The 25,362-nt window shown below is 44.7% G+C and overlaps 1 protein-coding gene across 6 annotated transcripts in view; it reads left to right on the forward strand.

Annotated features, from left to right (window-relative positions):
- Positions 1 to 3,171: 3,171 nt before the first annotated feature.
- The window catches only part of TMEM272 (transmembrane protein 272), a 28,980-nt gene continuing 6,789 nt past the window's right edge, over positions 3,172 to 25,362 (forward strand). The window contains exons 1-5 of one of the 6 annotated variants that reach the window (XM_074960245.1): positions 3,172 to 3,608; positions 7,143 to 7,224; positions 21,008 to 21,101; positions 21,764 to 21,874; positions 22,098 to 22,157. In XM_074960245.1, the coding sequence (XP_074816346.1) occupies positions 22,145 to 22,157 (13 nt within the window). In that variant the 5' untranslated portion in view covers positions 3,172 to 3,608; positions 7,143 to 7,224; positions 21,008 to 21,101; positions 21,764 to 21,874; positions 22,098 to 22,144. Of the gene's footprint in view, positions 3,609 to 4,642; positions 4,864 to 7,142; positions 7,225 to 21,007; positions 21,102 to 21,763; positions 21,875 to 22,097; positions 22,158 to 25,362 lie in introns of those variants that run through there. The other 5 variants (XM_074960252.1, XM_074960259.1, XM_074960225.1 and 2 more) reach the window with 5 other exon arrangements.

Consider the following 25,362-nt stretch of genomic DNA (forward strand, 5'->3'; position numbering starts at 1 on the left):
TCTCTGTACTATGCACTCTTCCCAATTAAATAACCAGGGAAAGTCACATTGGAAGTGCTGAAAGAACAGAATTGCCCTGTTCATGTACTCAGGCTTCCAGAAGCTATGGGCTTGGTGCATGAATTGCTAGGTGACATTTTATGATCTATGTTGTGCAAGAGGTCAGACTAGATGGTCATAATGGCTCCTTCTGGCCTTAAAATGTATCCGTCTTTTAGGAAAATGGGGTTCTGACTATGCTCTCAGATACAGCAGTATAAATTAGCTGTAACCACTAAAGTCACCAGTGTAACCAAGACCAGAAGTGCCCTTCTTATACCTGTGTGAACTCACCAGTGTAAGCAAGATCAGAATCTTATACCTAGTGAAACTGCACTGGAAACAGAACAGAACAGTTCCATCCCCACTGTCATCATAAAATGACATGAGGAGCCGTGTTCAAGACTAGAACTTTCATCAAAGGTTTCCCTGGAGAGATAGCAAGACCCTCATAGGAAGGAAGTTACTTTTATTGAAGATGATATTTTAAAGTACCTGTGGTTCTACATCCTGGGGAATTGGAAGACTTGGGGTAAACAGTCTTGTTGTGAAACATGCCTTATGCTGTTTAAACCTTAAAACATGAGGGAGAAACACATTCATTGTTTTGATCAGCTTGCTTGGATCTTGGAATTCCTGAGGCAGATTAATATCCAACAGTAAAGAAACACAGCTCTTAATACACTGAATTGTGTTTTAATTGGAATGCAGTACCAGGCTATAGATAGACAAGAAAGGAGTTTTAGTCCTTTTTTGCTATCCCCAACTTCCCTATCTTTGGAGGGGTAGCCGTGTTAGTCTGGATCTGTATATGCCGCTTTCCCTGTCTTCCTTTCTCCAGTTTCCTGTTCTGTCTGTCTTTACCATTGTTACATGACAAAAAAAGAATCCCAGGAAGAGTTGCTTTCTTGAAACACTGAACGAGGTGCTTTATTATAATAAGGAAAACAGAACAACCCTTAACTACTCAGTCTTTCTCTGAATTTTTTTCCTATAATCTGCCGCAGCCCTCTCCTACCTGGTTTCCTGCTACAGATTTAATGAAACACTAAATATATCCTCTCACGCCCCTTCTTTCTCACTAAAATGTCCTAGCTTCTAAGATGAGGAACATTCTACTTGGGAATTTACCATATTTTCCTTCTCCCCTCCCCATCCAATTGTTAACTTCTTCCCGTAGGTTTGTTCATACTCTATACTGACTGGATTGCTCATGAAACGGAAGTCTGGTTTCCCAGATCATCAATACAACCTGTCTACAGAACAATTACAGTGCTGCCAATTCCTGCAATTTTATTGCAAGTCTTTTGGTATTTAGTGTTGTTCTTGGGGCCTCATCTCCTAGAGTCATGTGATTTCTTGAGAATCTAATATTTGGTTAAAAACCTAGTTGGTTTCTAGCTCTCATAGCTGTGGAGAAAAGGTGACCTGAGTGCACCCTAAAGTTTCAAACAACAAGATAAAGAGAGCAATCCTTAGTGATTTTTTTTAAAAAAATCACTGCTTTTAAGCCAATCTCAGGGGGCTAATTTATGATTTTGGAGTATTTGGGGTAGCAATACTGCAATTACACTGGGGACAGCTGCCGTGGAAGCTTTCCCCTACTGCTGTGTCTTAATCTTGTTCAGAAAGGAACATGTCTAGGAGCAAAAGTAATCAGCCCCCATACCAATGCAATCCTCTGTGCCTCTGCTGGCAAAGCTGACAGAGGTGCCAACCGATGTCAGATATGCAGGTGATTTCCATAACACAGACAGCTGTCTAGCAAAGATTTCCCTATTCTACAGCTTCTTGTGGCATCTAGAAACTAGCTAGCTTCACTCACCCACTTCCTTTACTGTGTCTGTGTCCCTTGTACACAGTCATCTGTCATGGTTAGAAGTCAAGCTAAAATCCTAGAAATTGGAGATGGCAAAGACTTCCTAGGTAACTTTGCGTACCCCTTGGCCAATACAGGCTTGCTCCCAACTGCATGTTCAGTCTAATTTTTAAAGATTCAAGCAAAAGGATTTCTATCATTTCCTTTGGGATTATATTCCACAATTTAATAGCTATTCCTGATATAAAATTTTATTCAACTCACATTTTTCTTTGTTCATTTGCATCTGATTTCTTAGTTACGCTTGCTTGGACTAATCCAAACAATTCCTCCCAAACCTTGCTATTCCTACCTTTTAAACACTATGATGTCCTGGCTAACTTCCAACTTTGGTAACTAAATTCAAACTACTGCTGTTTCAGTTGGTGCTTCCCTTCTCCTCCTAAAAATAGTTGTGCAGTGTTGTGGTGTTAGCACATGGCCGTACCAGAAGTGGCTGCATTTTAGTGGTGACTTACTAATATCAATGGCCACAGCTGTAGGGATCTTACCTTGCTCTACCAGTATTCATACTGATTTCAAGGGGAGCGCTCAGATGGGTATTAATCAACATGAGTAAGGATTGCAGAATCAGGGCCTCTGTACTATACACAGAATATACTCTCTATACTATTTACCCACATTTAAAGACCATTGGGTTCCTTCAGAATGAAACTGTTAGACATTTTTTGTATATACAGACCAATTGTATGTAAACAATCTTTAAGCAATGCAATTTTTCTTTTCCCCTGTAAACCCAACCATGGATGTCATCCTCCTAATGCATAGCTATTAGCTTTGCTTCAATATGTGCAGACATGAGAGCTGAGTTCACTATTGTTTCTCCAAAGTTTTGGCAGGTATTTTGTCAGTTCCCTAATGATGATTTTAACAGCTGGTAGCCTTTTTTGCAAAGCCTTTTATAAAAGGCCCTAAATATGTGTAGATCTTCATTAATGCTGTAGATGCTCCCAGAGAGTTATCTGTCAAACAGTTTCCTATTGTACAAAAGGTATTGCTTTCTAGCTAGTGACACAGCACTTATTATTGGACCTGAGATTTCTGACCGGCATCTGCTAATGAAAAGAGAACATGGTGAGTAACTATTCAAAAAACAGATCTCTAGGGAGGTAGTATAGGATATCCGGAATAAACAACATCCAGTAGCTAACACTAAAAGTTGTGTATGTGGCAGCTCTGTAAATCGCAGAGGACTACATCAGGCCACTGCAAAGGGACAAAATGGTACCATAAAATAAACCAGGCATCAGCTACTAGCTGCTGATTTATGGATAAACCAAATCTACTGAAAGATTTTTGCAAAGAAAACATCTTTTCTTTTACCTTCACAAGTCTTCTATGGGCTCCTCTGCCCCCTGATGGCACTGTAAAACCCTGCAATTGCTGGGTTAAGGAGCAAGCTGAATGTGGGAGTGTATAGGAAATAATTATAATCAGTTCTCCTCACAATTAGAAACAGCAGAGGAGCCGCCTGGCTGCAGCAGAGGAGTTTGAGTAGTGATAGGTGTGTGCAACAGAGAGAGATGGAATGAAAAGAAGCCAAGATCACTTAAAGCCAGCTAACTGAAAGCAGAGTCCCTGGAAGCTGAGCATGACTATAGTGTAACACAGGATCTGACTTTCACAATATACTTTTATTGAAGAATCTATTTTGTGGTTTCTCATTCCAGACTTCCATTGGTTTAACAAGGTGAGTTAAGAGAGCACAAGTTCTTTCAGGTATGAGAGATTCATTGGAAAGATGCTGATTTGCCAGGAATGTTTGCAGAATAAAGGACAATGTAGCATTTTGTACTTTGTCAGGAAGAAATGGACTGCAAAACCAGTATGGTAGAAATGTTTTTCTGAATATTTAAAAAATCCTCAATCTATGCAGTGAGATGAACATGTTTCTGTTGAAGGATTTGGGGTCTTGGGGCAAAGCTATCAGGAATTGTAGATCTACAGTGCAGTGGACTGAGAATTTAGTCTGTGTATATAATGTCTTCTGCAATTTCCACAGTATGCATCCGATGAAGTGAGCTGTAGCTTACGAAAGCTCATGCTCAAATAAATTGGTTAGTCTCTAAGGTACCACAAGTACTCCTTTTCTTTTTGAGAATTTAGTGTCTTCCTGTTTTATTCCTCAACAGTGTGAGGTGTTTGGAATTGATTGAAAGTGCAGCTTATTTTGTGCAGCCAAAGTATATTTTGAGCAATCAAATATAAGACCAATTTGAACTCTGTTCTTTAATTGGATAACTAGTGATGGAAACATTGTAAAGGGGGGTTTATGAATGTGGAGGGGTCAGGCATGCTCACAGGAGGGAGGATCATTCTTATTTTGGTGAACACAACTCTGAAAATGTAAGGTTAGGACAGAAACCAACAGCAGCAAACCAGTTAAAAGTTAAAGCTACCCAGGGCTGAGAGTGGACTGGGCTGGGTTTACAGATGGGTCTGAGCTACAGAGACTTTTCATTACTGCCTGGAGGAATAAGGGACAGTTTTAAAACAAGGGGAGCAATATCTGAGAAAGCATTAACATGTCATGAGTTTGCTGTAGTTCGAGCCACCCCTGAAGCCAACATTCTGGGGCAACTCTGGCCCCTCTCCATCAGCACAGCTGGCACGAAAGGAAGAGGGACTGGAAGCAGGTCAGCTGTGCTGAGACTGAGCAGGATGTGGAGAGAAAATATATCCCCTGGAGCTCTGCTCTATGGATTCCATCTTTGCTATCGCATGGGAACAGCAGACCAGGGAGTGACCAAAGGATCTGCAGCTATGTAGGTCCACCAGCCAAATTTCCTCATATAGGGCCATGCAGCTGCTTTGACAGCTACTGTGACCATTCCCATGGTGGCTGAATAACTTGTCCTGTTGACTCGAGATGCTCTCCCTTACACCTGTGCAGCATAAGAATAATTCCATTTGAGTCAATGAAGTGACACCAGCGTAAAACTGAGGTAAGGAGGATCAGTGTGGGCCTTTGTCTCTAACTTTACCCAGTTGTATCTGGGTTTTTCATTACCTGTGGTACTGTGTGTACCATCAGGTGATTTTCTGAGACCCCCTGCAATATCTATTGTGGGCAAAATGAGGGTGCCTATCTGCATTACTTTAGCATTCTATAAGCCTCTCCACTCTACATTGATTCAGTGTAGTTTTTAGTGGTCATTTAAATTTTAATTTCTTGTAATGGCAGTTTTCCAAAAGAAATTATCCCTCAATTTGCCTGGCAACTGAGTTGCTCCTTCACATCTATTATAGCTAATTACATACAGTAAATGCTTTTGTCCTTAATATGCATTACAATCCTGCAGAGGAGTCTTTTGGCATGTTTACCAATTGATCTACTACTTTGGAAAGTGCTATAAAGTCTATCATACGGGTTTCAGATCCAACCTGATAAATGGGTGCATATCGCCTGTAATCTGGTGAAATGATCTAGAGGTTATGTGCTTATGCCCTGTTTCATGTGTACTTATGAAACCACCATGCCTTTTGCTTTCTTAATACTATGTCTTTACATTTTTTAAAAACGCTCACTCTGTGCAGAACTCAGTTTTAGCCATGTAATAGGATGGCTGTAGTTGCTGAGGCCAGCCACTAGAAGGAGAAATGATCACACATACTGAGTCTCATGGGTAGCCATGTTAATCTGTATCCATAAAAACAAGGAGTCTGGTGGTACCTTAAAGACTAACAGATTTATTTGGGCATAAGCTTTCTGCATCTGAAGAAGTGGTTTTTACCCACAAAAGCTTATGCCCAAATAAATCTGTTAGTCTTTAAGGTACCACCAGACTCCTTGTTGTTTGATATTCAGAGGGGGGGTTTTTTGTTTAATGCATTGGTAAAGGATAGGTAAAGTAGTTTTAGCAGAAACGACAACTATAAATGTATTTTCTGTTTGCATTGTCTTCTTTTAAAAAAATAAAAATATTGGGTGTTTATATTTTTTCTCATAATGGCCAAAGTGATTTGATGAGATCATTTTATGGATGTCACTAGCCATGTCTCATTTCTAAAAGCAGTCTACTTTTGGATTGTTCAGGAGTAAAACTTACAACCAATGCCCTCAGTTTAATCCATTCTTTTCTACATTTAAAACAGACCTCTCATTTGGTTTATAAAAGTATATACTTTGGTAAAGAGTTAAGCCTTTTGCTCTGCATTGTTTTGAGCCAGGGGGTCTTGCTAGCATTTTGAAAATTGTATACAACCTACCACTACCACATTGTTACCTCCACCCACCTTTGCCCACTAAGTGCACTTCATTGCCAGTTTCTTTCATTTAAAAACCTGTCCATTGTTGCAGTCCAAAAGCACAATATTTGCTCTTCAGAAGTATCTTTGAGCCAGGGATGGTTTAGTGGCATGCTGAGTGTGAGGGGGGGAGGGGATGGAGTGAACTCCCCCAGAATCAGGTCACTCCTGACTAGACATCTTATTGTGGCCAAATGAAGAGTCAGCTTTTGCCAACAGGTACCACACAGCATTTTCTGAGATAAAACAGTAGCGTCTTCTGAGAGTGGAGGAAGGGTGGTAACACAGATACAACTGTGTAAAAAATTGCTGGCAGATGACTTTTTTTAAATGTATCCCCTTTTATTTCTTATGGACACCAATTTTACTCTTTTAAAAATCACTGTCTTAATGGTGGCCTTGATCCTGCACAGTGCAGACAGGGAGCATAGTACAGAGTATAAAGACGCGAGCAAGACGGAGCACAGGGGGAGCTGATCCTGCATGAACAAAAGCTCTTCTGTGTGGCTGCCAGAATGCTCCTGACTAATAGCAGCAGCAAGGCCAAAGGGGAGCAGTTAGCAAAGTGCCGTGTTTGCACTCTGTGGATGGCACTGAAGTCCTCTTTTTCAGACACACCCAGTTGTGCACCCCCACATCACTCCCCATTTTTGCCATGCATGCTACTTTTTCTATACAGTCTCCTCTCTCTTACACCCATGTCACACAGTTGATTTCAGTGGCATTATTCCTGATTTACACCAATGTAATGTGTGAGGTGAATCAAGCCTTTAACATTTGGTTTATAGTAGGGTTAGATTTGCTAGTATGCTCTGGCTACATGGTTCTGCTCCAGCAATCTGGGTGTGCGGCTGCTTTAGGTGGCTGGGGTAGGTGCAAAGCTGCTAAAGCAAAGCAGTGAATCTGGCCCATTGTTTCTAGTTCATTAATAAGTTGTGTCTTTATTGTAATACCCTTATTATTTCTATATCTCTAGACTTACACCAGACAGTGATCACCAATGGCTGCTGGCCTGGAGAAAGCTTGTCACCGGTGCATATCTAAAATTGCCAGCAATGGTAAGTCACAGCTGTAGAAGTAATCACCTTCTATTACTTAAACGGCCCTGTGGTTACTACCGTTAGAAAAATGGGCTAATACCAAGTTCATTGCAAGTTAAGGGCATGAGAGTTTAGGCAGCCGTACCACCTTCTGCTATGATCTCACCAGAACTGACAAACTAAGGGCCTGACCCAAAACCCAGATAAGTCAATGGAGGCTCTGGGCATAGGATCAAGCCCAAATGGTCTACTCCTGCCTGGTGCGGAGTAATGACAACTCCTACCTAAATCAATTAGCACCTCACAGGAGGGACTCAGCATGCTGCAAGATTGGGTCCTAAACACAGGTGGTCCTGGTCTGTATGTAGATGGGAGAATCTCAAACTTCTGATTCTGCCTTCTGAGTCAACACTAAACCAACGTACCAGCATGGTGTTAGGAGGCACATTGGTGCTCCAGATGTGATTCTAAAACTGAGGTCTGGGTATGGAAGAACCCATGGCCACACAAGGCATATTAACTCTAGTATCCTGGTCAAATTACATTTTATAAATACATTCTGCCTAACTAATTTCCCCCTACAATTTCCATTGGATGCAGTACTTTTCTTCCCTGGCTGAAGTATTGTTGTTTGTGTGTGTGTTAGAGAGACAGATTGACTGACAGACGTTCTAACAGTTGTATGTATAAAGCACGCCCCTGCTGTGGTGCTTGCATGGAAATTGAAATCACCTTAACACTTTACAATGTACTGCACTGAAGAGCCAAATCTAGTGTAATTCTTTTCAAATGGGGTCCTACACATGATTTGCTGTAGATTTACAATGGAGAACACCTATAAAAAATAGTCCAGGTCGACATCTTGTGGGAATGAATCTCCTACCCTGTGACTTCCCCATAGCAAAATCACAACCAGCTTTTGATCCAAAGTACAATGACCAGACTCCCAAAAAGTCACATGATATTGGACTCAAACACCTGCCAGGACAAGTCTCACTTAAATTGTAAGCTCTTTGGGAAAGGGACCATCTGTTTGCTCCATGTTTGAGCCTCACCTGGCACAATGTGGTTCTGATCCATGTCTGGGGCTCCTAGGCCCTATGGTGATTTTACTAACACAAATGGAGGATTTCTCCAGTATAGCCCTGTTGGTTTTAAAGCCTTTAATTGCATAGGCCCAGGCCATCTTAAAAATCATTCTGCCATTTTAGAGTGTCAAGGTAAAGATAAAGAATATGGAGGGGGGTATAATGTGATCTTGGCTGCTCCTGAGTCCTGTGAGCAGACATGCCACTGCGTTCTGCACTAGTGACAAGTGATGGACAAGCCCTGTCAAAAGCCATGGTAAGAGTGCACCTGTACATTTTATGAGAAATTTTTTCCTCACAGCATAAGACCCAACCCATGGCATGGGGGTGGCCAACAAGAAAACCAAATCCTTAACCTGGCTTCTGCTATGTCTCTGTGTGCTGTGCTCCAAATTCCTAGTGCCTTTACCTTTAAACCAGGGTCTCAAACTCAAATGACCACAAGGGCCACATGAAGACTAGGGCATTGGCCCGAGGGCTGCATCACTGACACCCCCACATTGCTGCCCCTGGCCCCACCCCCATGCCACCCCTTCCATGAGGCTCTGCCCCACCTCTTTCTACCCCTTCCCTGCCCCCATTCCAACCCCTTCCCCAAAGTACTGGAGGAACCACCTAGGGGCAGAGCTCTTCTTGACCTGCTGCTCACAAACCAGGAAGAATTAGTAGGAGAAGCAAAAGTGGATGGGAACCTGGGAGGCAGTGACCATCAGATGGTCAAGTTCAGGATCCTGACACAAGGAAGAAAGGAAAGCAGCAGAATACAGACCCTGGACTTTGACTCCCTCAGGGAACTGATGGGCAAGATCCCCTGGGAGAGTGGTCAGTTTGGATGAGCTATTACCAGCAGGAGAGTGAGTTTGTGGGGAGGTGGGGTGAGAGAACCTGGATTTGTGCTGGAAATGGCCCACATTGATTTTCATACACATTGTAAGGAGAGTGATCACTTTAGATAAGCTATTACCAGCAGGAGAGTAGGGTGGGAGGAGGTATTATTTCATGGTCTCTGTGTATAAATGTCTTCTGCAGTTTCCACAGTATGCATCTGATGAAGTGAGCTGTAGCTCACGAAAGCTTATGCTCAGATAAATTGGTTAGTCTCTAAGGTGCCACAAGTACTCCTTTTCTTTTTGTGAATACAGACTAACACAGCTGTTACTCTGAAACATGAGGGGGAAAGGAGTCCAGGAGAGCTTGCTGTATTTTAAAGAATCCTTATTGAGGTTACAGGGACAAACCATCCCAATGTGTAGAAAGAATAGTAAATATGGCAGGCGACTGGCTTGGCTTAACAGTGAAATCCTTGCTGATCTTAAACACATAAAGCTTACAAGAAGTAGAAGATTGGACAAATGACCAGGGATGAGTATAAAAATATTGCTCAGGCATGCAGGAGTGAAATCAGGAAGGCCAAATCACACCTGGAATTGCAGCTAGCAAGAGATGTTAAGAGTAACAAGAAGGGTTTCTTCAGGTATGTTGGCAACAAGAAGAAAGTCAAGGAAAGTGTGTGCCCTTACTGAATGAGGGAGGCAACCTAGTGACAGAGGATGTGGAAAAAGCTAATGTACTCAATGCTTTTTTTGCCTCTGTCTTCACAAACAAGGTCAGCTCCCAGACTACTGCACTGGGCAGTACAGCATGGGGAGGAGGTGACCAGCCCTCTGTGGAGAAAAGTGGTTCAGGACTATTTAGAAAGGCTGGATGTGCACAAGTCCATGGGGCCGGATGTGTTGCATCCAAGAGTGCTAAAGGAGTTGGCGGCTGTGATTGCAGAACCATTGGCCATTATCTTTGAAAACTCATGGTGATCGGGAGGTCCTGGACGACTGGAAAAAGGTTAGTGTAGTGCCCATCTTTAAAAAAGGGAAGGAGGAGGATCCTGGGAACTACAGGCCAGTCAGCCTCACCTCAGTCCCTGGAAAAATCATGGAGCAGGTCCTCAAGGAATCAATTCTGAAGCACTTAGAGGAGAGGAAAGTGATCAGGAACAGTCAGCATGGATTCACCAAGGGCAAGTCATGCCTGACTAATCCAATTGCCTTCTATGATGAGAACTGGCTCTGTGGATGAAGGGAAAGCAGTGGACATGTTCCTTGACTTTAGCAAAGCTTTTGACATGGTCTCCCACAGTATTCTTGCCAGCAAGTTAAAGTATGGGCTGGATGAATGGACTATAAGGTGGATAGAAAGCTGGCTAGATTGTCAGGCTCAACAGGTAGTGATCAATGGCTCCATGTCTAGTTGGCAGCTGGTATCAAGTGGAGTGCCCCAAGGGTCAGTCCTGGGGTTGGTTTTGTTCAAGATCTTTATAAATGATCTGGAGGATAGTGTGGATTGCACCCTTGGCAAGTTTGCAGATGACACTAAACTGGGAGGAGAGGTAAATACGCTGGAGGGTAGGGATAGGATACAGAGGGACCTAGACAAATTAGAGGATTGGGCCAAAAGAAATCTGAGGTTCAACAAGGACAAGTGCAGAGTCCTGCACTTAGGACGGAAGAATCCAATGCACCAGTACAGACTAGGGACCAAATGGGTAGGCAGCAGTTCTGCAGAAAAGGACCTAGGGGTTACAGTGGACAAGAAGCTGGATATGAATCAACAGTGTGCCCTTGTTGCCAAGAAGGCAATGGCATTTTGGGATGTATAAGTAGGGGCATTGCCAGCAGATCGAGGGATGTGATCATTACCCTCTATTCAACACTGGTGAGGCCTCATCTGGAGTACTGTGTCCAGTTTTGGGCCCCACACTACAAGAAGGATATGGAAAAATTGGAAAGTCCAGCAGAGGGCAACAAATGATTAGGGGACTGGAACACATGAGTTATGAGGAGAGGCTGAGGGAACTGGGGATGTTTAGTCTACAGAAGAGAAGAATGAGGGGATTTGATAGCTGCTTTCAACTACCTGAAAGGGGGTTCCAAAGAGGATTGCTACCACAGAGAACAGTCTAGAGCCAATGACAGAACAAGGAGTAATGGTCTCAAGTTGCAGTGGGGGAGATTTAGGTTGGATATTAGGAAAAACTTTTTCACTAGGACGGTGGTGAAACACTGGAATGGGTTACCTAGGGAGGTGGTGGACTCTCCTTCCTTAGAAGTTTTTAAGGTCAGGCTTGACAAAGCCCTGGCTGGGATGATTCAGTTGGGGATTGGCCTTGCTTTGAGCAGGGGGTTGGACTAGATGACCTCCTGAGGTCCCTTCCAACCCTGATATTCTATGATTCTACTGCTACTCTAGCAAGAACCCACACTAAATCTTAACTTCTCCTCTGAGGAGATACCAACTGCCTAGGTGAAAAACTCCACCAAGTTACAGAGGGCTGCCATCTAAGTAAGGGCCAGGTCAGATTTTACAACCTAGGTCAAGTCTGGCAAGATCCCACTCTGAGGAAATAGAACTGTAGGCAACATTGCTGAGTTGGATTCTCTGTTCCCATCTCTTCTCTTTACATTGCTTCAGTGCCACAAAGGGACTAGAAAGCAGAGACCCATCTACACTGACTGGCTGAGGATTCACTTGGTGGGGAACAGTCCCCAACTCACATAGAGCTTCTATGTCACCACCACCAATAAAGAGCATAAGGAGTAGTGAAGAGGGTGTCCAGAGCACTCTGTGCTCTGGCTTTGCTTATTTCATAAGTGGCTGCTTGGGAGCTATGAACATCTGGCACAGTTTAGAGAAGCCCCCAGACTGCTCTAAACTCCACCAGGGCAGTGGCTGGTTCAGAACTGCATCAAGAAACAAGATGCTTCAGCAACCTGACAGCTCTCCATTACCTCTGTTGCCCCCTGCAGAAACCATGCACAGCAGAGAATCTTGGCCATTATTTTTACCCCTCTCTGGATTTCAGGACACAAAGGGCAGAGGCAGTGTATTTTCAGACTTCTGTTCCGACCACAGAAACAATGAAAACGTCACTATTTTCTGCTGGTGTTATAGTGCCACCAGGGCTTCAGAGGTGACTGAGGGAATAAGTTACCCTTTTTAAAATTAAAAAATGGGTTTGATTCTAATCTCACATATGCTGGCTTGAGTCAGGAGTAACACCACAAAGTCAGTAACTTTACCCCAGTGTAAAGCAGCTCAGAATCAGGCCCATTGCATTCTGGCACTGCAGTTGAGTTGTCAGACTTCCTCCATCTTTACTCTAAGATGTGGCTTTTCTTTATATTTAAGTGCAAAACTCAACCCAACCTTAACTACGGGTCAGCTGTGTGACTGGTGCCTCCAAAATGGATTTTTCCATTAATTAAAACACAAATGCTAATTAATCTCAACTTCACATTTCTCATTGCCCTTTAAATATTTTTCAGAAAGCATTCATGAAGAAGCCAGTTCTGATGCCAGATATAAACCTAATGATATTTAAATGGTTAGCATACCAGCACAGCATCATCTGAAATTTTTTTTTGGTACAATACATTAGGCTCAGAGCATCAAGGCAAACTGTAGTTAAGTGGCCAAAAGGAATTAGAGCCAATTTTCAATTTCAGTTGTATTGCAAAGCAAATGGATGATATACTGTAGTTCTTCATGTGGTTACTGCTAAAATCCTGTTCAGATATGATAGGATATATAAGCATCAATCATATTGTGATTTTTAGCAATTAAGGGGTATTACTATAGAATAAACAACCTTTTATAGCTAAATGGAAACTGGCTGTCCAGTATTAGAGCTGCACTGTCAGACACTGAGGCAAGGATGGTCAGGCTTACTGGTTGGAGCCATCCAATCTTTATTTTAAAAGGGTCAGTGATGGAGAATCTGCCATGAGCCGTGGTAAAGTGTTCCAATAGTAAATTACCTCACTGTTATGACTTTACACTTAATTAAGAAATCCCCATTGCTACCACATGGGCAGTTAAAATCTTCAGCCCACTCAGTGGTCCTTTCACTGTTCTTCCCTGGGTGACAGTCCATTCTTGAGCTCAACCAGGAAAAAAAGAGGGTTAATCAAACACTTGCCCTTCCATCTTCATCAATACTAACGAAGTAGAAGCAAATGTCCCCTTGTTTTGGTTTAGTGAACCCTTGCTTTACTTCTCCACAGAAAATAAAGGACAATTAATCCCTTCAGGAAGGGAGAAGAGGAGCTAGGAAATTGGGCTGTGGAAAAATCCATGCTTAAAAAAAAAAAAAAAATTTAAAGGGCAGAAAGCAGGCTTCTGAGTCTTGTTCTTCCATTGGGATGGCAGGGTTGCCAGGAAGGTTGAGAGGCCCAGCTGTGGATTTCATTTACTCTTTGTCAGAACCTAGCCAACTGACAATAACACCGAGGTTTAGGACGAGTGTCAGTACATGCACTGCTACTTATATCCCAGACTCACCAAGGAAGATCAGCTTGTGTCCCAGACATGCAGCCAGTTCATCAGTCCTGGACTTGTCGTTAAGCTGTTTGAAAGGATATTCCTGTCATCCTGCTTTTGAGTCCATTTTTTTTAAGGGATCTTTTGATGAACAATAAACTTAATTTAGAGGGAGGCTTAAAATCAAGAGACAGGGAGAACCAGAGACTCCAGGGAAAAGAGCATCGTTTCAGAAAGTACCAGTGCACTGTTCATGGTACAATCTAATTTGGGGGAAGTTCTATGGCCTGTGACATACAGCAGGTCAGAGTAGATGATCACAGGGGTCCCTTCTGGCTTTGGAATCTATGACTCTAATCTCATCTAGCATATTTATGAGACACTCCTCACCATAGGATCTGAGCACATACATTCAGAGGTGGGCCCAGCTCGTGTCACCTGGCATATTTAGATAGCCTGCAGAATTATGTGGAAAATATGTGAATGATTTTAGGGCCCAATCCTGTAAACACTAACACAAATTATGCACAACAAATTAAATTCTCACATATGCATACCCCAGTATAAGGCCTAACTGCCACTTAAGTCCCACATACGCCTTCAAAATAAATCATAGAATATGAGGGTTGGGTGGGACCTCAGGAGGTCATCTAGTCCAACCCCCTGCTCAAAGCAGGACCAATCCCCAATTTTTGCCCCAGATCCTGAAATGGCCCCCTCCAGGATTGAATTTACAACCCTGGGTTTAGTGGGCCAATGCTCAAACCACTGAGCTATCCTTCCCCCCCCAATGCCTAGGCTTCATGCTGACTCTCTGCACAGAGGTGAATTTCACCTGGTGTGACTACTTATGTATGTAAAATCACATATTTGCAGGATTGGAACCTTATCAAACTGATTCCTTTTACACTGTAAAATGATTGTGCTGTTACATATTATCATAGCGTTATGTAAGTTTACAGGTGGAAAAGACCTATTCGATTTATGAATCCACATTCCTTCCAGTGCAGGACTGCTCCTTGCAGGATATCCTAGGATGGTTTTTCTACTCCACTTTTCAAGTGCTCAAAGGATGGAACTTCTCAACTTCCCCTGCAAGACTATTCCACTAGTAGATCTCACTATAAGGACGTTTTTCTTGATGTCCAACGTAACCTTTCCTTTGCTCAATTTCATCCCATTTAGGGTGACCATATTTCCTAAAGTAAAAACGGGACACCTTGGGCTTGCCTAAGCCTGAACTGCCACCCCCCACAGGGCTCACCAGAGCCACACACACCTCTGAGCTCCATGCCTATGCCACCAATGGCTGGGCCTAATCCCCGAACCCCCGCTGGCTGGGGATGGGGCTGACTTGGGTGACCAGATGTCCCAATTTTATAAGGACAGTCCCAATTTTTGGGTCTCTTTCTTATATAGGCTCCTATTACCACCACCCCCCACCCCGTCCCAGTTTTTTCACATTTGCTGTCTGGTCAACCTAGGGCTGACTCACACCCCCCGAGCTCAGTGCCCTGTACAGCCCACGCCTGGGGCTGACCCCCCACCTCCACCCCCCGAGCTCCATGCCACCCTGGGCTGGGGCTGACCCCCCTGACCCTCCACCTCTGAGATCCGCACTGGCTGGGGCTGAGCCCCATGCCACCGGGGGCTGACCCCTAAGACCCGCTGCCTGGCACCTCACATCGCTGCTCCCCCCCCGATGTTCCTCTGCCCCAACCCCGGGAGGCGCACCAGACTTTTTTCATAAACTGGGCATATGTTTGTTTGCTCTTGACAGCTGATCAGTTGGGAAGAGCAAACGGGACAAATGTCCATTTTTGGGTTTTTTTAAAAAAAAAAAGTCAGGACAGAGCTTAAAAACGGGACTGTCCCAGCCACAACGGGCTGTATGGTCACCCTCATCCCATTTCTCATACTGTATTTATACCTCTAGGACCACCCCAAATAGCCCGTCTTCCTCTTGGGTGTTTGCGCCCTTCAGAGACTTATTGTGTCTCATTTGGCCATTGCTTAGCCAAGCTAACCGGATCAAATTCTGTTCCTCATAACTTACTCCCTTCAAGTTTCCTTGCTGTCCTCCTTTGAATTCCATCTGATTCATTGACCTTTTTCTATTATTAAAGGGCCCAGAACTGCATGCTGTATTCTCAGGTGCCCAGCATAGTGACAGTTGTACTGATGTGTTTTGTGGTGTGGATGTATGTCCACTTAGCATCTGTACTGAGACCACTTACTCATTAAACATACACCGCTGGAACAGCCAACAGTGGGCAGTGAATTGGGTCACGGCCAGCAGAGGATAGGAGCTCCAGAGGAAGGATGATTTTATATTTAAAACACAGGCCCGGGAGTTAGGAAATCTCTGTTCTGTTCCTAGCTCTACCAGGGTTCCTGTGCAACCTTTGACCAAGTCCCTTCACTTCTCTGTGCACCTGTTTTCCCCATCCAGGAAATGAGCATAATAAATACCTATCTCTCCACTGCGAGGGTAACTCATTAATTATATTTTGTAAATGAACAGCATGGTTAGTACGCTGGGAATCAGGAGACCTGCATTTTATTCCCAGCTAAGCCACTGACTTGCTTTCTGATCCTGTGTCCAAGTCTCCCTGTCTGTCAAGCATATTACAGACTGGTAACCTAGAGATTAAACCCCTGAGCCATTCTCTTATGTCTCTTACTTAGTGCATGTCTACACTACAAACTTTTGCTGATGCAAATGACTTTGGCATACAGCTGCTGCAGATAGTATATCGCTTGAGTTCTTCCATCAGCACTTTGAGTGCTCACCAGGAGTGCTTGTTTAGATGCACTGTGTGGTGCACCATGGGTAAGTATCCCAGTGTGCCACCATCCAGCACACTGTGTTTTGGGAAGTTTTGGCAATGCATGGTGGGGCAAAAATGAGTAGTGCTGGGGTAACTGGGACTGATGGCTGAAATTCCCATCATGCAACCTTCTCCTCCCCATAGTGCCATCTCTATCCCATCATTTTCATGCCTATTTTGAAAATCCCACAAACCCACGCAGGACTGGTTGCGATCCACAATCTCTGACGGAAGCATAGAGCCAGCACTGCTCTGCACTATTGTCATGAGTGTCCCAAGCACAGCATGCACGATCTTCCAGTATTTGCAGAGCTGCAAGAAGAGTCTCAAGGAACCCACTGATTTCCTGGAGGGCAGATTGCTGTGGGACATAGCCTGAACCAATTCAAGGTTGGTGGTGGTGGTCACGGAGCAGCTACAGATGGTGGAGCACGGCTTCTGGGCCCAAGAAACTAGCATTGACTGGTCGAATCAAATTGTAATGCAGGTTTGGGACGACAAACAGTGGCTGCAGAACTTTTGAGTGTGCAAGGCCACTTTCCTGGATCGGTGTGCAGAGCTCTCCCCAGCCCCCAAGCAGGGACACCAAAATGAGAGGGAGCACTGACAGTGAAGAAGTGAGTGGCGATCACACTCTTGCGGAAACTTGCAATGCCAGATTGCTACCGGTCAGTGGGGAATCATTTTGGAGCTGGAAAATCCACTGTCATTGTCGATCAAGTGAGCAGGGCCATTAATCATCTCCTGCTATGCAGTAACTGTGGTGGAGTGATAGATAGCGCACGCATCCCTATTTTGGCACCAGGCCATCTTGCCCCAGAGTACATCAGGAGAAACGGCTATTGTTCTGTGGTTATGCAAGCACTGGTGGATCACTGGAGACGTTTCACTGCCGTCCGTGTTGGCTGGTCAGGGAAGGTGCATGACGCTCACATCATTAAAAACACAGGACTATTAAAAAATCTACAAGCAAGGACTTCCTTTCCCAACTGGTGGATTACTACTGGTGATGTTGAAATGCCAATAGTGATCCTGGGGGACCCAGCCTACCCCTTACTCCCCTGGCTCATGAAGCCGTACACTGGCCACCTCAACAGCACCAAGGAAAGATTCAAATACTGGCTCCGCAGATGCAGAATGACAGTTGAATGCGCTTTTGGTAGATTGAAGGGATGCCCGCGTTGTTTACTGACAAGATTGGATCTTGGTGAGAAAAATATCCCAATGGTTATAGCTGCCTGCTGTGTCCTGTAAAATATCTATGAAGCAAAGGGGGAAAAGTGGGCACCAAGGTGGAGGCAGAACAGCTGTCTGCTGAGTTTGAACAGCCAGACACAAGGGCTATCAGAAGAGCTTAACATGGAGCTATGCGGCTCAGGGAGGCTTTGAAAGAGCACTTTACCAGTGAGCCACAGTAATGCATTGTGGTGTTCTGTGCTCTACTGGGCCATGCAGTGTGGGGGCCTGTTAGGAGTTGTGTGTTACTTGGTGCAGGGCCATCCTAGGGGTGGGCAATCTGGGCATCAGCCCAGGGCACCATACTCAGGGGGTGCCATGATGAAGAACCCAGGGGCTAGGGTTCCCACTCTCTGCCTGTGGGGTGCAGCCTGGCATGGCAGAAGCGCCTGCCTCCCTCTACCTCCCAAGTTGAGAAACGAGGTTGGGCAGTCCCCTTCCCTCTGCCCAACCTCGTTTCTCAACTTGGCTCCTAGTTCCACCTCTGCACTCTGCAAGCTGGGACGCTCTTCCCTGCCACCCTCTGGGACTGTCCCAGCCCTGCCATTCCTCATTCCATGGGTAGCCTGAATGAAAGCGATGCCACCCAATGGAAGGTGAGCATGGCTTCTCAGCTGGCCAATGGGAGCTGGAAGTTGCTGGCCTTTTCCAGGTGTGGGGAAGTGGGGGGTGGGAAGGGATCTAAAACTGCAGGGCAAAGAGACCAGTAAGTCTGGGGGGAGTCCTGACCCTGCACTCCAGCTCCCAGGGGGCCCCCCCATGCCTTCAGGTCCCAGCCCTCCAGCTTCCTGGGGGGGCCCTCCCTGTGCCCCCCAGGTCCAAATCCCTCTCCATGCCTCCCCAGCTCCCAGTCTCCAAGCTCCCAGGGGGCCCCTCCCTGTGTCCCCTAGTCCCAGCTGCCCTCTATGCCCACCCAGCTCCCGGGGGCTTCTCCCTCTGCCCCCAGGTCCTAACCTCCCAGTTAAAAGCAAATACATAATACATTTATGGAACAGAAATTAAAGAAGAGGAAGGAACAGTCAAGTCTATTTTAGCTACACATACATTAACTGTGGCTCTCACAGGTCAGTGTATGTGATGTGGTGGTTGTCCTTACTGTCCCCTGGTGTGGAGTGGTAGGGGTAGGGATGCAGACCCTGATGCCATGTGCAATGTTGAAGGGTGTGTGCGGGGGGGGCGGGGGGCATGGAGATGCTATACTGGAGTACTGCAAAGGGAGGTGAGCCCATGTTTGCTGAACCTGTAGGTTCATAAGAGTCTCCAACATCTGTGTTTGCTGTCAGAGAAGCCTCATTATGTCCTAGTGCATCTCCCTCTTTTTTTCTTCCTGGGCCTTTTTCTTCTTTGGTCTTTCTTTCTCCACACAGTCTGCAGTGTTCATCCTTCAGGCCCTCTGCTCACAGTCTGATGCAGCACTGGCTTGCAGGATCTTGTGGAACATGTCATCTGGAGTCCTCTTCTTTCTCCTCCTTATCTGGCTCAGGTGTTCTGTGGGGGTGGAGGGGGAACCCCTCAAGGCTGAAAAAGCAGCAGGCAGCAGCTACAGATAAAATACATAGAGGTATCGCTGTGGAAAGCAAAAGTTAAGATTCAAAACTCCCTTCCCTTGCTCCCCCTAAAGCTTTATACTAGACATGTTTATTGATGCTTCTGCCTCGGAGTGCTTGGCACTGAATACTGGCACCATTTTCCGCAGGCAGTGGTGATTGTTACCCTCAGGAGGGAGATATCACCTACATAGGCACAGAGAGCACAGCTGCTGCTGGCATCCCGAAGCCACTCAGGCCCGTATGCGGCTAGCCTGGGTACTGAAATGGAGCCAGCCGAAGTTACCGCTGACTGGCATGGGAAAGTGTCCTACCTCAGAGGAAGAATAAGGCTGCCATCCCTAGAAATCTTCAGGAGAGGATTGCAGCGTACTTCCATGAAAGTTTCATCAAGATTTCTCAGGAGGATCTCTGTGTACCTAAACAAACTGCTCTGCATGGCTCTCTGGCCTAACTTTACAGGGGAAGTGAAGCAGATGACAACGCTACCTCCCTTTGTTGTACTGCTACCTGGTCTAGTAGGAGTAACTTAATGAAAAGTCGAGGGCTGCATCCTGCTGAGTTGGGGGAGCCATCACTGTAATGGGAAATAAATTTACACACATGCCCAAGGTTCCTTCCCCTGCCTCAGGCTTGCCTGTGCTCAACTGCTGGGACTGTCTGGACTGCAGTGGAGTCTGAAATGGTCCTGCCTTGTGGCATAGCTGGAACCCCGGCTGCATGTCCCCCATCCTCCTCCTCCTAGCTGTTCATGGCAGGGGCCTGTGACTTGGGCTCCTCAAAGGTATCCAGAGTGGTGGTGGTTGTGAGGGCGTGTCTCTACCAAGTCTGGCATGCAGCTCTTTGTAAAAGCAGCAGGTCTGTGGCTTAACACCGGATTGATTGTTGGCCTCACTAGTATGCCTGCCACAGTTCCTTTGCTTTCACTTGGCACTGCTGCTGATTCCAGTTCTACCCCTTACCCTGCCGCCTCAATGCAGTCTTCTCATAGATGTCCACATTTCTATGGCTGGTCCATAGCTGTGCCTGCACAGCCTCCTCTCTCCACAGGTGCTGGAGAGCCAATATCTCCTGTCTTCTCCAAGCCGGAGTGCGTCTGGCGTGTGTAACTGGCATGGTCAGCTGGGAAGTTGCACACAACAGCGAAGAGCTGCTGGGTGTGGTCACCAAGATGGACAATCAAGAAAAGGCATTTCAAAAAATTGTGTGGCTGTTAAGGGGCAGCGAAGTTCACAATTGTGACCCGAGCAGTCAGCGTGGGGAACTGTGGGACAGCTGCTGGAGGCATATTAGGGTCAATACAAGTAACTCAGTGTCTACATTTGTGCGGCATCGACCTCTGTACGTTAACCATGGCTTAATGCCAATTGGGGAGGTGGCATTACGATATCAGTGTAATGGGGAGTTTACAACGCTGGGAGACAAATTTAAGTGTAGACATATGCACAGCTAGGTCAACGCAAGGTGGCTTATGTTAACTTGACTTTGTAGTGTAGACCAGGCCTCACATACACCATACACACACCCTTACACCAACTCCCAACCAACAATCTCAGATCTTCATTCTAAATCCCTAACCCTGCTCTGGAGAATTGTTTTAATTACTGGGAAGCAATAAAATATTAATACAGGTATCTACACATTGTGCACCCAAGCCCCATTACATTGCCACTTTCCACAGTTACATTTGATGAGTTCATAGTGCTATAGCAAAACACTTAGGTAATTATGGAATTCATGTGGATGTTGGTGGCGTCCTGTCAAGGGGATCCCTTCAATCTCTTAGCAGATTGCTGCAGACTCCTATGAAAACAGGCAGCAGACTATCGAACAAACAGCATTTAGGAGTGATGGTAAAAGTATGGCCAGCAACAAGACAGGTAAACATGGGACAGCTTGTAACCTAGTCCACCTGGGTTCTTATACTACATGCATGTCATCGTGATATCTAAGAAAGGTGGGTGGATGGGCTGTGCTCCTCAGCCACTTTTGAAAATTCTGACACATACCACGAAGCAAACGATTATTTAGCTTGTCATTTTAGCACTGTATTTTGGATTTTTTTTAAAAGAAGTAAACGCTAATGGCTTGAGATAATGTGAAACCTCAAATGTTCTTGAAACTATCATGGTAACACAATAAAGGCTGAGGAGCCCACAAATGAATTGGTGTCATGTAAGTACTCCGTGGCAACCCATTTCCTTCACAGGATGAGAGAGAGGGGTGAGCTGTGTGGCCTAAGCCTCAGCATGTAACTAGAGACAGCAAAAGCGTGCTGGAGGAGAGGAGAGGGGAGGAATGGCAGGATGGAGAGCGGTGGTACAATGGTAACGCTAGGGACAAAGTAACAGCTTAGATCTCAAATCATCAGAGGGCAGAAGAGAAGAATAGGGAGAGATCACACTTATCTTGCTGCAATTGTTTCTGATGTCTTGCACAGATAGGCAGACACTGCTGCATTGGAATGCATGTTGAAAATGTTTGTTACCATTACAAAGGCTAGAAATGTAATATTTTGAAAATGAATGCTTGACTTTTGCAGAAGATGATGAAGCCACCACCAGTGCGGGTATGGTGCCTGCTCTGCAGCCCACAGAGCTCAATGAAAGGAATCCAGGCCCATGGTGAATAGGCTATCACTGGCTGCTCCAAGGTAGTGAGCACTTTATGTGTCACTGTAAAATTTAGTGTCAGCAGATGAATTACACCACAACCCAGTCATCACTGATTCCACGCAATCCAAATGAAGCTCTCATTGCATTGGATTATGGACACTCCTTGTCCACACATGTGGTGCAAGGGGACATATTAAACAGGATGTGGTATCTTTTGAAATACTGCCAGCTGAATAACCCACCATTCTTGTTTCTTTACAGCATGCTTTATTTTTGGGCTTCTTGTTTTCCTTGCTTTACCACTGTCCATGACTTTTACAGGTAAGCTGGCTATCAAAGACGTTTAAAGAGAGGAGCTTGGTGGTATTATATAGTCATATAGCAATGCCACCTGTGAAAAGATTACTTTGAATCTGACAAGTGTACCTGACTTTAGTGATGTCACCAAATATGGTTGTCCACATCATACACTACATCCTTGTCACTACAGCTGTTTGTCCACATCATAAAACCACCACAGAGCTTGCTATGGTTGTTGATATCTGCTTTGGCGATTCCTTGAGCTGGCATGGGGTGTGCCAGTCATTGTCAAAGCAGGTTGGCAGAGTTATGTGGGAAAAGCACACTGAATAGGACAGTCAGACTTATAATGATAAACTCCATCCCTTCCACTATTATTTTTCACCCTGTAAGCTTCTGGGGTGATATCCAGGCTTCAGATGAACGACTACAGCAGCCATTTATATGGGGAATCAGGAATTCTGGCCTTCTAATCCCAGTTCCGACAATGACTCCTGTAGTTTTGGACAAACCACCTAACCTCTTTTCCTAAATTTCTCCATGTATGAAATGTGGCTCTTTTAATTTTCTTATCTACCTCACAACAGTGTCAGAAAACTTAATTAATGGCAAAATACTGCTGACCTTACCCATTTGGCAATCCTGTTGACTCCAATGGGATTATTCATATGACTCAAGCAGGATTTGGCCAAGTTATTGGAACCTGAGTTGAAGATGAAAAGCACCAAATAAGTCCTAAAATAATACTAATACTGATAATAAATAGCAAGAAATAGGTACAAAGGCACTTTCACCCAGAACTTGCATCCTGAATAAAAGACATTGTGCAAGTCATTGAATTGCTTGTGAACAAAATAGAGGGCACTGTACAGTATATGTCCAATATATGAATTCACCTCCAAACAGCCAGAAGAGTAAACTGCTCTTTCTGATCCACTGCAGTTGAAAAAATATTCATTTCAAACACAATTCACATGCCTCTAAGTATAAAGAAGGCTGGGTATGGCTGGACTCAGGTCTTACTACAAACTAAACAAACAAAAAAGTGAATGTTGCTCTTTCCTACGGTGGTTTGGTTGCACTATAGGAATAATTTCACAATTAAAGTACTTTTATGAACACTGAGAAGTATGAGTGCTCCAATATCTTCTTTCAGACTCTTGCTTCTTGGTCTATTTTAAACAAGGAGACTATTGGTTGCAGGTCCATCCCCAGACTTAGAGAGTTCAATGAGGACCTGTTATGATTTTTTTTCTTGAATGTACAATATGGATTTAGTCTCCCACAAGTAGGGACAGACCCTGTCAGCTGGAAACCAAATCTGAAAGATCCTCATTCTCTACCTTCATTGTCTCACCAGCTTGCCTTCTTTGGAGTCAGGATGGCAGAAGGGGAAAGTCTGTCATAACAAGAAACAACCTTATTCTGGAGGGGCTTGTCAAGGTTCCATAGTTAAAGTTAAGTTAAGTTTTCACTTAAAGCAGGGACTCAGGTAGGAAGAATGGCCTAGTGGATAGCACACTAGACTGAGATATAAGAAACCTGGATTCAGTTCCTGGTTCTACCACAGCATCCTGTGTGACCATGAACAAGTTTCTTAGTCTACCCTGCAGCTCAGTTCCCCATTTGTAAAATAGAGATAGTGCTTCCCTACCTCACAGGAGAGTGATGAGGATAAAACCCTGTAGTGAATGTGAGGGGCTCAGATACTACAGGAGTGAGGGTCTATGTAGCCAGGGCAATAGCTATGTTATGCATGAACAAGGCATCATTTCCTTCCCAAAATTACAGTACTCACTCTCAGAGTACTGAATGCAGCTATGGAAATGCACAATTCAGACACCTTAATTCAACTTTTAGTGATACCACAAGGGAAAGAAAATGTGTCTTCAAAAGTCAATTTAATCTAATCTGGGAACATATACTAAACGCACTGATCGTAGCTGTATGGCTATTGCAGGGGAGGGCAAACTACAGCCCACGGGATGGATCCGGCCCATGAGTGCTTTCAATCCAGCCTGCAGGATTGCCAGCCCCGCGGTGCAGCAGGGATAAGGCAGGCTCCAGTATGCAGTATGTGCATAGAGTCTCAGATGGGATTGTACTTGGGCAACTGGCCCGTCCCACTTCTTGCACCACCATGGCTACACTTCTAGTTTTAGCATGGTAGCTCGATTAGAACTAGCCCGGGTCTGTGTACCCAAGCTGGAAATTACACTGCCAGCTCCAGTGTAGCCATAACCTATGAACCAGATCCAGCTAAGGGTCTGTGCTGCCCCTGGCCTCAGCTCTATGCCCACTGGCTATCAGCACAGCCCAAAATTGGGCTGTGCTACTGCAGAGACTATATGTCCCAGACAATCAGGAGATGCACTGATTCAGCATATCTTAAAAACTTATCCTGAGCTCCTATATAGACCTGGCCATCACCTAAAACTGTTGCCTACCCCAAGGGAGAGTGGTGGTGGGGTAAATGCGACAGGGCTGCAGGGACCCAGGCTAGCGCAGGGAGGTGTCATTTACACCATGGCATAATTTACACATTGGCAGCCAACCTTCAAAAATGGAGTGGGGGCTAGAATCTGACCTTTTGTTTTTAATACCCCCTTCTAGTAATAAATTTTAATGTATGAAACTTCAAAGTGAAAATGTGGCATTTATTCTATGTGATTAGCCTTGAGCTGGGGGTAACTTCCCACATCAGACACAGATTCCTTTTTTCATGACTTGCTGAAATTAAGAGAGACTGTCAGTGTTGTCACAGCGTTGTCACAGAATAATGATTCCCGACAGCTACAGATCTGCAAAGGCATTTTAAGGCAAATTAAATGTCAAGGCAAAATGCAGCCATTTATTATCCAAGCAAGGGACTCAAAGTCTCTGATAACATTCTGTTACAGTGATCTCTCACAATGACTTGATTTCTATTGATCCGACTATTGATGTACATCCAATCATTTTGGCCCTAGTCAAAGAGAGAATTTCTAGATATTTATCTAATATTAACAGATCTGTAGCTATGCAAATAATAGTGCAGATCAATATTCATGAAGAACAGCCAATAATTCCTACCTATACAAATTTGAGATCTTTTCAACCTCTTGGTTATTTATCGACTTTCAAATTTTAACAAGTAGGAATGAAAAATTCCAAAAAGCAAAGCTAGAGATGGAATGACCCTTTTGATCAGAGTCCATCTCCCTGACCATGCAGGATTGTTCCTGAC

Source organism: Natator depressus, chromosome 1, assembly GCF_965152275.1.
Source record: "Natator depressus isolate rNatDep1 chromosome 1, rNatDep2.hap1, whole genome shotgun sequence".
Classification (NCBI taxonomy): Eukaryota; Metazoa; Chordata; order Testudines; family Cheloniidae; genus Natator; species Natator depressus.